Raw genomic sequence first — 14,934 nt, 5'->3', positions numbered from 1 at the left:
TTATTGCTGTATTTGTGCTGTCCAGTAGGGCAGCAACAAGCCACATGTAACCATTTAACACTTAAAATGTGACTAGTGTGGGGCTTCCCTGGTGGCGCAGTGGTTGAGAGTCTGCCTGCCAATGCAGGGGACATGGGTTTGAGCCCTGGTCTGGGAAGATCCCACATGCCGCGGAGCAACTAGACCCGTGAGCCTCAACTACTGACGCGCAGGCGCGCGTCTGGAGCCTGTGCTCCGCAACAAAAGAGGCCACAACAGTGAGAGACCCGCGCACCGCGATGAAGAGTGGCCCCCGCTCGCCGCAACTGGAGAAAGCCCTCGAACAGAAACGAAGACCCAACACAGCCAAAAATAATATAAATAAATAAATAAATAAAATGTGACTAGTGTGGCTAGGGAACTGGATTTTAAATTTCATTTAGTTTTCATTAATTTAGATAGCCACAGGTGCCCAGGGACTAACATATTGGACACACAGCTCTAGAGAAACAGATGTACATATGTAACAAAGCATGTCCTTGACCTGTCAGCACCGTTTGTCATAATTCAAACATTCATTCACAGGAGAATGAACAAATTTTGGAATCTCAAATAATGCACTATTATACAGCAGTGAAAGTGAATGAATTATAGCTATACATACACATACATACACACACACAAAACTGTTTCAATCAGAGAAACAATTTGATTGAAAAACCAAATTCACAGAAGGTGGTGTGTATATAATGAAATCTTTTTTTTTTTTTTTTTTTTTTTTTTTGCGGTACGCGGGCCTCTCACCGCTATGGCCCCTCCCGTCGCGGAGCACAGGCTCTGGATGCGCAGGCCCAGCGGCCATGGCTCACAGGCCCAGTCGCTCCGCGGCACGCGGGATCCTCCCTGGACCAGGACATGAACCTGTGCCCCCTGCATCGGCAGGCAGATCCCCAACCACTGAGCCACCAGGGAAGCCCATGAAATCATTTTTTATAAAGTTCAAAACAAGCAAGCTATTATATTATTTATGGGTACCTATATAGGTAGCAAAAAACAAAAAAAAACCCCAAAACTACTAACAGTAAAGAAAGATGGGCTTCCTTGGTGGCGCGGTGGTTGAGAATCTACCTGCTAATGCAGGGGACACACGTTTGGGCCCTGGTCTGGGAGGATCCCACATGCCGCGGAGCAACTAGGCCCGTGAGCCACAACTACTGAGCCTGAGCGTCTGGAGCCTGTGTTCCGCAGCAAAAGAGGCCCACACACCGCAATGAAGAGTGGCCCCTGCCTGCCACAACTAGAGAAAGCCCTCGCACAGAAACGAAGACCCAACACAGCAAAAATAAATAAATTAATTAATAAACTCCTACCCCCAACATCGTCTTAAAAAAAAAAAAGAGAGAGGCAAAAGAATGGTAAACTAGATATAGGAAAGTGGTGTGAGGATGTCAAGGCACAGAGACAGAATGGGGAGGAGCACAGAGGCAGACTCATATTGTTGATAATGCTCTAGGTCTTAAGTTGGGTGATGGGTTCAGGGGGGCTTGTTTTATTACTATGCTTCATAACATATATCAGGCATCAGACTTTCACCAAGCATCGGAATTATCCATGGAGCTTTAAAAATTAGACTTCCAGACCTCACTCCAAACTTACTGAGCCAGACAGAATTAGTGTGACGCAATCTACAGTATTAACAAACTCCCAGGTGACTCTAATAAACCCAAGGCTGGGTAGATTAGGAACTCCTGCCCCAGGAGACTAATTTATCACCTTGCTACACAAAACAACAATAAAGGATGATCTAATAAAAGTTGATCTAAGGACTAGGAGAGCTACTTACAACACACATTCTGCTAGAAGCAAGACACTGCTGAGAGGTAACTAACTGACCGCCTAGAGAGCCCTTTCTTGGTATAGCCCAGTACAACTGACCCACATCCAAATCCTCAAAGACACTAGGCCAGCAAGAAAGCTTATATGAAAACTTGAAAGGAATAATTCATGGCTGGGGTAACTGGCCCTTTTCAGGCTACTGATATTCCTCCCCTTGGCTGCTATACCACGACGACATTTTTACATGTAAGCAACATTCCTAGCAATGTTCCTGGGAACATCAGCACACAGGTGTGCCAAACCACAAAACTGCATCAACACACTTTCTTCAAAATATGTGGCTGGTTGCCAATATACTATATTGATTTTCCTAATAGTCTGCACTTAAGCTTAACATCCTTTTGCCTGTGGTACAGTTGGTCAAATTGAAATGACCAGATTTAATTACTTTGGTGCCATTTCAAGACTTGAAAAGAGAGGAGCAAACAAGGCAGTGCTGCCACCCCACACCAAACAAGCAGAGCCCCAGCCAGGTGTGTAACCCTGTCACAGCTGCCATGTTCTTATAGATCACTGTGCCCTTGCCCCAGCTCTTCTCTCTTCCTGGGATGTTCTGCTCTCCCCGTCTGCCCGTCAAAGCCCTAGTTGTCTTACCTAGTCAATCTCTTCTTTCTAAGGCCTTAACTTCCCCAACATGAGCACATATATCCACCTCCAGGCAGTTATTCCTCCTCCATGATCTAAGTACACCCTATATAAATCCTTCCATAGAACTTGCTACCTTGTTTGCCTAGAAACAGATGCTCAAGTACTGAACTCCACCTCTCCTACTACTTTGTGACCTTGGACAAAGGTTCTCAACCTCTGAGATTCTCAGTCTCTTCATCTGATAGTAAGAACCTGTACTTCACAGAGTTGTTGAGAGGAATAAAAGAAATCATGTATGGAAAGTACTTAACACAATGCCTGGCACATGGCAGGCATCCAATGAAGAGTAGCTATTATGTTTAATGAACAGAGAGACAAGGGTCAAAGGCTATAGAAGACACCAAATCTGGTAGGGGAGAGAGAGGTAAGACCACCAAAGGAACTTCACCAAGACCTATGCTTAGGTAACCTTTTGTTCTGGCTACCATTAATCTGGCATTTCAAAGCACACAGTCAGAAGGAGATTAAAGTTGTGTGAATTCGGGCTGACCTCTTATGCTTCACAGCTCCTGCCAACAGCTTTGCCTGGGAGAACTTGGTCTTGGTTTCTGTGGGTTTCACAGCCACTTTCTTCTCCACTTCCTTCTTGTTTTCTTGAGAAATTCCAACCTTGTTGAGATTACTGTGAGTTACAGGTTAAGGGTCAAACTAAGCAAAAAGAAGAGCTACAGCAGGACAATGATAAATCAAGAGATGGAAGGCAGATATAACCAGTGAGCACTTCAGCTCTGCCATGGAATGTTCAACCTACTTATTTTAAAAATGCCCTCCCCTCCTTATTCTGCCAGTCAAATCCAGCTGATTTAAAAAGAAATGAAGGGACTTCCCTGATGGTCCAGTGGTTAAGACTCTGCACTCCCAATGCAGGGGACCCGGGTTCGATCCCTCGTCAGGGAACCAGATCCTGCATGCCGCAACTAAGACCCGGCACAGCCAAAAATATATATATATATTTTAAAAATAAATAAAGGTGACTAGGAGGAAAACAGCAAATCAAGCCCAAAATAATACAGAGAAGCAAACTTTTTCCTTGAGATTCTCAATGAAAATCTGAGTACGGCCAGAAAACCTGCTATTACCAAAGACATGGCCAATATCATGCTTGCTGGAGAAAACAAAGATCTTGAAGAATGCAACAGAAAAAATGTAGCTTCCCTGAAAACATAAAAATATTTGCTTTTTCCCCCAAGGGTAAAAATCAAATTTTGCGGAGTGTCCTATGACTACCAGTGGCATTCAATTTTAGACATCATGAAGACACTCCTACTCTGCTGGTGCAAGACAACATCAGAATCACCTTAAGGCTCATTAAAAGACAGAGTCCCTCCCCTGTCCCAAACCTACTGAATAAGGACCTCCAGAGGCCCAGGAACCTGCTTTAAACACTCTCAAGGTGATTTAATGAGAACCCCCTGTGCATATGCAACACAACACAGGATGAAAAGTTGTTTTAAAAGCATAAAGCAACCAGTTCACTTGTAACATACTTTTTTCATGCTTGATGTCAATCTCTGGCCCTCAAGCTTTGCCAGTTTCTTTTGTTCTCTCCACCAACCCCCTCCCCTCCTTCCTTTTCATGCTCTCCCACAACATATCAATCAACAGATAAGTACTGAAACATGTATTGGAACATCTTAAGATGCAGTAATGCCTTGCTGGAACAATAGTGACATCTAGTGCCCAAGATATCTAAGAAGTATGTATTATCAGCCCAAAGGGGTGGGGGTAGGGGTATATGGTCTAAGCTATTCCTGTATCTTTGAATAATGGAGAAATTGGGTACCAGAAATTAGGAAATTCTAATTCTGATCACTCTTCAGACACTAACTCGATTCTTATGGGCACCAGTTATCTTAAACATTTTTAATATTCAATACAGATTATGCATAATGCTCAGTACTATTCTGAGTTTCATCAATTTAATGTTTTTAAGGTCATCATGGAAACTGATAATGTTAATACTAAATGTTCATTTTTTAGAATAAAAATGAAAGAAACAGAGATTTCATCTTTCTAGTACAGAATACCAAAAACAATGAACATGCTGTGATTGTTACCTACAACTCTATCACTAAAGGATAGAAACTCTCAAAGAAAATTAATATTAAATATTGAAAAATAAAACAAAAATGGAAAAAATATAACAAAACCACACATTTATAATACCAAGACAAAGACAAAAACCAACACTTAACTTTCTATTCTTTTGAAGTGAAGAAAAGCCCTCAACCTCTTCTTTTTTGGTGGGCAGGAAGGGAAGTGGTAGTTATATTTTTGATCCATATCCAAAGCATAAGCCCTTTTTTCCCCTGAGTCCCTCTCCCCCTAAAATGCTTTAAATACACAAACACATCTCAAAAACCTCATAGAATGCATTAGATGAGCATTTTTTTAAAATCACATTGTTTTACAACACACATAATATTAATAAATACTGCTCTAACCTGAAAGAAACAAGAGTTCTGTTGTTTGTACTGGCACAAACCATAGCTTATTCGTATTCACAAGTATCACATTACAAAATGTATCATTTTATAGCAACCAAGCAAAGCCAAGAACCAGCTCCTGATTTAGAGCTTCAATAAACAAATGTCTAATCCTTCAACTCCTATTTCAACGTGACTCTGGCTACATGCATGCTTGGGATTAGCACGTCAGTGGGTTGGAAGGCTTGCTTTGCTTCAGTTTTTCTAGACAGTCAGAACGTTCCAAGTTTCCAATAAAAACCAATACCCTGGGCTTCCCTGGTGGCTCAGTGGTTAAGAATTCGCCTGCCAATGCAGGGGACATGGATTCGAGTTCTGGTCCGGGAAGATCCCACATGCCGCGAAGCAACTAAGCCCGTGCGCCACAACTACTGAGCCTGCGCACCTAGAGCCCGTGCTCCGCAACAAGAGAAGCCATGGCGATGAGAAGCCCCCACTCTCTGCAACTAGAGAAAGCCCGCGCACAGCAACGAAGACCCAACACAGCCAAAGATAAAAATAAACAAAATAAATTTATATACATACATAAAAAAAGCTAATACCCCTGAAGCCTCTTCAATATTGTGCTGTAATGTTACCAGGACAGAAAAGTATCTTTTGCCTCATGGCTGCCCTGTTCATTCTTCTCTTTGAATTGAAAACCGAAAGGCCTCTCACACTCATACCACACCAACAATACTCTCCAAAATGCTGCTTTGGGAGACACTCTGTCTTATTTGCTTGCCTACCAAATTAAGCGCATGAAACAAGACATAATTCAAATGAGAGTGTAATTAATATATTTTTCTTTAGAGGAAAAAGCCAGGTGCCTGAAACAATGCAATACATATATCTGCCCATCTCAGATATATCAATGCATAATATCATCCTGGGGTCACCACGGAACAGAGTTCGGGAGGGAAGCTTCAGAAAAATCAAGCTCAATCCTACAGTTGGGATGGAGGTGTGACTTTCCATCAACTCCTATCTTACTTAGTGTTATACCAGAATTCCACTAGAAGAACTGGGACTTGAAGCCAGGTCTTTCGCTACCAGTTCAGAGCAGGTTTTGTGGCACCGCGCTGCCACCTTATCTCGATCACCGTCCGTCACCTTAAACCAAATTTGTCTTAAACCAAATCCCTGGGAATCTGTCCACATTTTTTCCTACATAACTTTTTAATGGAACCTACTGCACACTCTCTGCAACAAATACCAATTAGCACATACACACAGTCATATTATCAATCTTAGAGGTAAAGCCTGCTCAGTCACACTAGTGAGGTTATTCAACATACAAGCATGAAATACTCAAATTAGCTTTCTCACAGAAGGAAAAAGCTAAGGTGGCCCTTTTAACCTCTCCTATGAGTCATTCATTAATATATTCACATATATACTAAGAACTTATTATATGCCATGCACTGGAGAATTCAGTGGTGATCAAGTCCTTGTTCTTATGGAGCTTACTTTATATTCCAGCAATAAAGAACAACACAAACCAGTAAGCATATAAATTAAGATTTTCAGGTAGTGACAGAGATCATTAAAAAAATGACATCATAGGGCTTCCCTGGTGGCGCAGTGGTTGAGAGTCCGCCTGCCGATGCAGGGGACATGGGTTCGTGTCCCGGTCCGGGAAGATCTTACATGCCGCGGAGCGGCTGGGCCCGTGAGCCATGGCCGCTGAGCCTGTGCATCCGGAGCCTGTGCTCCGCAACGGGAGAGGCCACAACAGTGAGAGGCCCGCGTACCGCAAAAAAAATGACATTATAGTCAGTGATGGGGGTGGGTACAATTTTAGATGGGGTGCTCTATGAGTAATGGAGCTGAGACCCAAGTGTCATGAAATGCCAGCCTTGTAAACTCTGAGGGCAGAGCATTCCAGGCTGAGGAAATAGCAAATGCCTCACAGAGCTCAGTATGAGAGGAACATAAGGCAGGCCAGTAGGCTGGAGTATAGTAAACAGGAGGAAGAGTAGTTCAAGATACAACAGGGTGGTGGGTTGGCCGAAATCATGCAGAGCCTTGTAGGACCTGGTAAAGAATGTAGACTTAAGACTAAATGCAACAGGAAGCCACTAGTGTTTCAAACAGGAAAGTGATATGATCCCACGTATGTTTTCAAAAGTTCCCCAGACTATTGTCTAGAGAATGGATTGTGGGGGAGCAGAGACAATTAGATGGTCACAGTAGCCCAGAGAAGGTCTACGACGACTGCAGTGGCAGCAGAGAAAGCAAGAAATGCAGGATTTGGAGTACATTTTGGAGGTAGTTTTTGGCCCAGGCACCTGGGGGTATAGGAGTACCATTACTGAGATTGGGAAGACCAGAAAAAGAAGAGATTAGGAGTTGGTGGGGGGTGGGGAGGGAGGTGGTGTGATGAGGGTCGGGGTAATGAGGCACGGAATTGAGAATTTTGATTCAGCCAAGTTACATTTGGTATGTCTATTAAGACATTCAAGTGGATGCCAAAAAGGTAATAGTGAACCAAAGTAAAGTTCTCTTGGATGCTTTCTCTACCCACCTATGGGGACAAACCAGGCTGTATCTGTAGGGAAGGTCTTACTAAGGACACAGGAGGGCTGCTAAACATTTCCTTTTAAAACGTAGAAGCCAGTTTCTCCCCTGGATGAGGTTCACTGCATCGTCCACCTGTTTCAGAGTCTAATACCACAAGGCAAGAATAACCTGGTACTGACTATTAGGATTTAGGCCTTTAGTTAATCCTAAAGGATCTGGACTTTTGATTGCAACAGATTCCTGCACGCAACATAACTCTACATATCACTACCAGTTATTCAGGGTCCTAGGAACATCAGTGTTGAAAGGGAACTAGAGATCACCAGGCAGAAGACCCTCATTCTACTTATGAAGAAACTAAAATGCATAGATGTTGATGAGAAACTGACACCTTATACATTCCTAACAAAGTACAAAGGATATTCTGTATTCCTTCAGTTCTTTCAGTTCTTCTTCTCTTCGCTGCTTTTCTATTAGTTCCTGCTGCCGAGAAACCTCATCAAGGAAGTTGGTCTCATCTTCGTCTAAGCCTCTTACCATGTTTTCTGAGGAAATAATTAAACAAGGAACACTTAACAGGCTAAAGGAAAAATATAGTCAAATAAGAATTTTCCTTGTCCTATTTTTAAATAAATAGCAGATACTTCAGGGGATTAGAAGAAAGAATTTGTAAACACCAAAGCTTTTGGATAGATAACATGACATAAAATCAAGGCATCTCTCCCATTACTAGATATTAGCATAAATTAAAATGGGTATCTTGAGTTCTAAACAAAAATGTTCAGTGTGGTCTAGATGGTAGAAAGTTGTCTCTTTTCCACCAAATGAGCATCTACAGACAATTTTATCTAAAGATAATCAAGACAATTTCATGGCTGGTTAGTAAAAGTGTTCACAGGGCAAAAGTGCACCAAAAAGGCCCTGCAGAGTCCCTTGGACACTGTGTTTTCTGAAGCTTACTGAATTTGAACTGTTCTTCATACTCCTGCTGCTTCCTATCTTTCTGTTCCTGCAGCCTTTCATATAGAGACCGAGGGTCATAAACCTCCTCTGGGCATTCTGAAAGAAAGGGAGGGGAAAAATACATACTTTAGAATCCTTTCATATTATTTTGGAATCACAAAGGATTTTAAAGATAAAGTCAAGTCTCTGCATGATCTGAGGGCAAAGATAACACAAAAATAGTACAAAGTCCACAGCTTCCCTTTGGACCTCAGAGAGGGACCAGCAGTTCTCAAAGCCAACTATCAATGTTAATAGGGCCCATGGCTTGAGACAGTTAACTGGATGAAGGGATCCACCCAAACCCTGCATGGTAGCAGCATTCTCAGCTGTTCAGATCCCGGATCCACCTGAATAGATGGAATAGACTAGCAGAATCTCCTGGAAGACAGTGTGGCAGAGTGGAAAGGGCAAAGATGTGAGGACCCTGATTCTGCTCCCAGCTATGGAGGCCTTACATAGCTCCCTTGAGCCTCATTTTCTCTATTCTAAAGCGAAGACATTAATACCCACTTTGCAGGGCTGTAAGGATTAAAGGTCTACAAGCCTCTATACCTTCTGGATCTTCAGGTTTTCGAACTTTCTCCCATTCTTCTTGCCTCCTTTTGCGCCGTTCATCTAATTCTGCCTCAGACACAAACCTCTTTTTGATAACAAGGTTACCATCATCCCCTCCATCCATAATGGAACAATCAGTCTACAAAAAAAACCAAAAAACAAAAAACCATTTCGAGTGAGAACTGCAATTAAAATTCTAAAGAGAAACAAGAAGATTGAGCTCTGTCTCCCCCAGCAATAGACTACCTCAAAACTCCTTTCAACCTTGAACTGAGAAATCCTCAAGCAGTTTAATTTACAGGTCATTGATGAAAGCACATGATTACATTTTCCTAATGTATCAAGTAGTTTTATCAACATCTATGTTATCTACAAACTCAGCAGAGGACCTGGAATAATTCTCATGATATGCCACAGTAAATCTTACATTCCAGATTTGTCTCTGTCCCTCTAATATAGACAAATTGGCCTCCTGGGCACCCTGACATTGTTCCTTCTCGAAATTCCTGTTTCAGGGATATTACACCACCTTGATTCACCTGTTTTTATTTCCAAGTAGATTCCAAAAGGAGAAACTCGGATATTCAAGGAGCCTTAGAGATGAATCTAGTCCGTTCAGCAGAGAAGTGATATGCCTAGAGGCACACAGACCACAAGTGGAGAAAGTAAGACTAGAAGAATCCAGATCTCCCCACTTCAGGTTCCATGTCCTCTGTACTCTACTAAAATGACTCCTCTTTCATCTCTTCCTGACCTTCCTCCCTGTAAACTCCAAACCTGCCCCACTTAAGATTCTATCCTCCATCCTTCTTTTTTCTCATTCCCACAATGACCTCAACCATTTTACGCACTTTAGGCCCAGAGAAGTTAGGTCACTTGTCTAAGGTGATAAAGGTGGTGAATGGTGGAGCTGAGAATCAAATCCAGGCCTGAGAGCAAAAATTCATACTCTTACCCACTTCACCATACCCCTTCCCAGAAACCAGGGATCCTCCTTGAGAAGAAGGACATGTCAATTTCAGCTTTCTTCCTACATCAAATTCCAGTGCTGAGAATGTTCATGAAACATTTTTCTCTAGTAAAGACGAAAATGGAAACTGAGAAAATAAATCCAAACATGCAGAACAAAAGAATAGTCTCTGCCTAAATCCTACTGTTGAAGTTTAGTTCAACGAAACAACAATGAGAAAATTTTTAAATTTACTAGAAAGAAAACCAAATCAATTGACAGAAGCTGTTGTTCCCACCTAAAGCCCACAACCTGGACACTTTTGATTTAGCATTACTTAGCATTTGATTTAGCATTACAGACAGAATTGTTCTGTCTCTGTGACCATGACAAAAATTCCTCAAGTTCTGCATAATGACCTCTTACGGAACAAGAGCCAACATTTTCTTAAATCTCTCTGGCAGAGAAAACATCAACTATGTAGAACTCTAATGGATGGGAGAGACATATTGGGCCCTCAATGTCCCCTTTCTTAGCTGTAGCTCTCCTTTCTCACCCTAAATTGGCTGTCCTCTCACCCTTATTTCCTGGTAAATAATTCAGAGTGCAACGGGTCCTTATAGTCCACCTCAAACAATTCTCCATCTGACAGCAGAACCCACCATCCATACCCAGGAGATTTTCATCCAACCCATACTTTAAAACTGTACTCCCTTCCAGGCAGCTGACTCTCTCTGAGCAGATCTGACTGGTAGGATAGTTCTTCCTTAAACTGAACTGAAATCTGTCTCCCTATAAATTCCACACACAGGTTCAATCCACTGGGACTACACAAAAGGAGCCAAATCCCTTTCTCAACATGACAATGCTGCAGTTGTTTGAAGACAACTCCCATTTTCCTCCTAATTTGTCGCTTTTCTAAGTCAAACATTTCTAGTTCCTTTAATCTTATAAAATAGAGAAAAAAGTGTCTCAAAGCAGTGAACTTAACGAATTGCATATGATTTAAACCTGGTAAATAAATTTTAGGATATGGTAACGCAACTGGTATGCCACTAAATGCATCTCTTCACTCTCGTTACACTTAAAAAATGAAAATATTAATACTGAAAGAACTCTTCTAAAAGGCCAAAATAAAAACCTAGAATCTTACATGCTTCAATCTAAATAAGAATTCAGAGACTCTTAAGATTATTCTTATAATGTAAAATTAAGGAAGTAAAACCATTTAATTTTCATAGCCTGTTGACTTTTTGGAAAAAGAAGAACTTTTTGGAAAAAGAAGAACTTTTTGGAAAAAGAAGGGTCCGATCCCTGGTTCGGGAAGATCCCACCTGCCATGGAGCAACTAAGTCCGTGTGCCATAACTACTGAGCCCAAATGCCACAACTACTGAAGTCCTCACGCCTAGAGCCCGTGCTCTACAACAAGAGAAGCCACTGCAATGAGAAGCCCGCGCACCTCAACAAAGAGTAGCCCCTGCTCACCGCAACTAAAGAAAGCCTGCGCACAGCAACAAAGACCCAACGCAACCAATAAATAAATAAATAAAGAGATTTTTTTTAAAAGTGTTAGAATTCAATTTCTACCCAAAGAGTTTAGCCTGTGCTATTTCCCCATCTTTCATAAATAAGGACAAAATCAAGGATCACCGTTGGCTAATGAAAATGAAAACAAGGCAGAAACACATCAAAAAAAGGAAATTTAAAGACAATGGATTTAGAATTTGACAGAGAAACTCTACTTCTCTCAAAGGGTTGACTTCCTGAGAAAACACTCACACAGTAAAAACTAATGAACACTTGTAAAAAATCTGTTCTTTATTTCGTTTTTTAAATAAATTTATTTAGTTAGTTAGTAGCTTGTGGGCTCCAGAGCACAGGCTCAATAGTTGTGGCGCACAGGCTTAGCTGCTCCGTGGCATGTGGGATCTTCCCAGACCAGGGCTCAAACCGGTGTCCCCTGCATTGGCAGGCGGGTTCTTAACCACTGCGCCACCAGGGAAGTCCAAAACTCTATTCTTTAAAGCTAATATAATCCTGACATTCCCTCATTCCCAAAATAAAACTAGATGGACACACCTAATTATAATAAATTTCTGTGAGTTTAAAAGGGCCAAGACTAAACCATAGACTGCTTTATCCGTCTCTTTCTTCAATTTGCACATCTTCTGTAGGTCCTCATTTCCTGGCACTTCAACTACTGTTGTTCCCTTCTTGCCTTCAATGTCACCAGTGGCCCTCTGGCTAATTAATTTTTATATTAGGAGAGGTTAAAGTACAGAAAATATTCATGAATAAGTGGTCATACTCCTGAGTATTCTGGATAATATTCAGAATATTTCTTCTCCAGAAATATTGTCTTTTCAGAATTCAAAACTTCACTGTCAATAAATATTGCCAAGAAGTCAGCTTAACTTCAAGACACCTTTCACTACAACCTAATCTAATTCAACCAATATATAACAAATACCTTCTGTTGCAGTCTCCTTACAAGAGGTAATGATACAGGTAATGATGAAGACTATAGACTCTGAGATCAAGAGACCTCGGTTCTGCCACTTACAAGTTGTATGATCCTGGACAAGTCACTTAATTCCTCTGAGCCTTAGTTTCCCAATCCACAGATTGCACTCACCAATGGGGATTAAAATAGTACTGCACAACTTATAAAGCTTTTGTGAGGATAACAAGAGAATTCATGTAAAGCACTTAGCACAGTGTTTGGCACCTGCTTAAAAATGCTTTGAAAGGTTTGCCATTACTACAAAGTGTTATGCTAAGCTCTGGTTATGGGAGTGAGAGAAATACTGTCTGCACTCAAGGAGTGCAGGAGAAATAAATCAGTGACATAAACAACCATGATATGTGAAGTGGGAAAGGGACCACAACAGAAATTAGGGAAAATGTACATGTATACATATTTGGTAATTCTATATTTCCCCTTTACTGTGGTTCTCTCTTTTACTGTTTTATTATTAATTCAATTTAAATAAACTCAACATTGTGCTGAATGCTGAACTGTGTCCAGCACTGTGCCAAATTCTATGGGGTGATAAAGAAAATAAACTTTTAAGAGTTAGTACTCTTGCACTAGTTAATACCAATAGTGTATGTAATGAATTACCAAAGTGAACAGTACAGGTAGGAGGCAGTAATGAAGGGCACAAATATGGATCAATCAAGTTTCCCAGGCTGAAAACCTGGGCATATATCTAGACTCCTTTTTCCTTTTTCCCTTACATGCCACCAGTCTCTAAGTTCTGTTATTTCTACCTCATAATGATCTCTTTCTAATTCATCCTCTCCTTTAAGAGTCCTTTCCTTTCTAATCTCTTCTTTTCAGGGCCTCATCTTGCATAAACTACTGCAAGAGCATTCCATTAGTCTCCCTGTTTCTCCTCTGGCCCCTATTCCAGCTATTTACTACTCTACTATAGCACTTACCCATTGTGTTTTACCATTTATGACTATTCCAACAGCTCTTTTTACTCACAGTGCTTATTAGCACAGTGTCTGCCATACATGAAATATAAAGACATACTTATTGAATAAACCAACCATGGAGAGGATTTGAAGAATTTGAGCAGGGAGGAATGCTCTCACATGAATATTCTTAGATACTGTCCAATGTAAATTATAGAAAATGGTAGTCATTAAACAAATATTCACCAAAGCGTCTTTGTCCCATAGGGAATTCTATTCAAACACTATACAACTTGTGCAATAGGAAACACAAGACCAAAGATTACATCACGTTACTATATTAGATAACTGACGTCTTCTTTAAGAATAACTCTTGTGGGACTTCCCTGGTGGTGCAGTGGTTAAGAATCTGCCTGCCGATGCAGGGGACATGGGTTTGGGCCCTTATCTGGGAAGATCCCACATGCCACGAAGCAACTAAGTCCATACACCACAACTACTCAGCCTGCATTCTAGAGCCCACGAGCCACAACTACTGAGCCCACGTGCCACAACTACTGAAGCCCGTGTGCCTAGAGCCCGTGCTCCTCAACAAGAGAAGCCACCACAATGAGAAGCCCGTGCACCGCAAGGAAGAGTAGCCCCTGCTCGTTGCAACTACAGAAAGCCCGTGCGCAGCGATGACGAACCAACGCAGCCAAAAATAAATAATTTATTTTTAAAAAAAAAACAACTCTTGCTACTTTCCTTTAATTACAACTGACTAAAAAAATGCTCTCACACTAAGCAATAAATATTTCCCACACAAAGCATTTTTCTCTGAAGAGTCCAACATTCACTGACTGTTTATTCTGCATTAGAAAGGTGATGAGTACCCACAACTTACCTTCTTCTGGAAGTAGACAGAGAAACCAGAAATTAAAGTGTCTATTTCAAATTCCTACAGCCTATCTAAATTTTCACAAGTCTCTTATTTTCCTCTTTTGTTTGCTAAAATAATTTAAAACAAAACACAAACAAACAAAAGCCCAGGGGTCCGGGGATCTAATTATAAAAATTCATTTAGGGATGAAGAGGATTTACATTGAGAATGCTTATTTTGTCCTTACTGTGTTTAATTTTAGAAAGAATAAATGCTGCCAACTTTCCTTTACTCACATAGCTTTTCTGCATGGTGACTCAAGTTTAATTATCAAATTAAACATTACATTATTTTTAAAAGGATTATTTAAGTTCTTCAAATAGGGAATTCATGGAAAACCAAAACCATGCCAAAATCACTTTGTCCCAACTTAAAAGTTTCAAACTGATGCAAAGAGTTTTCAAATTTGCTTGACAGCCAAAGAAACAAAGTTCTTATATTTCAAGCTGAAGTAAATGTTAAACACTGCACTACTGTATTTGTACTGGAGACTGTAGTATTTAATTTCCAGGTTGGTGGGACAGAATGGACTCATACATACCATGCTATACAAGTTTTAAAAAACAA

At 40.9% G+C, this 14,934-nt stretch overlaps 1 protein-coding gene across 1 annotated transcript in view; it reads right to left on the bottom strand.

Moving 5' to 3' along the window:
• PSME3IP1 (proteasome activator subunit 3 interacting protein 1) overlaps positions 1-14,934 on the bottom strand; it is a 42,826-nt gene that overhangs the window by 23,461 nt on the left and 4,431 nt on the right. The window contains exons 2-5 of the mRNA XM_082861986.1: positions 9,069-9,210; positions 8,472-8,570; positions 7,933-8,056; positions 3,014-3,145 (exon numbers count right to left, since the gene is read on the bottom strand). Of these exons, the coding sequence (XP_082718112.1) occupies positions 3,014-3,145; positions 7,933-8,056; positions 8,472-8,570; positions 9,069-9,195 (482 nt within the window). The 5' untranslated portion in view covers positions 9,196-9,210. The remainder of the gene's footprint in view (positions 1-3,013; positions 3,146-7,932; positions 8,057-8,471; positions 8,571-9,068; positions 9,211-14,934) is intronic.

Source organism: Leucopleurus acutus (assembly GCF_964270905.1).
Source record: "Leucopleurus acutus genome assembly, chromosome: 20".
NCBI classification, from domain to species: Eukaryota; Metazoa; Chordata; class Mammalia; order Artiodactyla; family Delphinidae; genus Leucopleurus; species Leucopleurus acutus.
The sequence above is the reverse complement of the archived record's forward strand: the minus strand, read 5'-3'. Positions and strand labels throughout refer to the sequence as shown.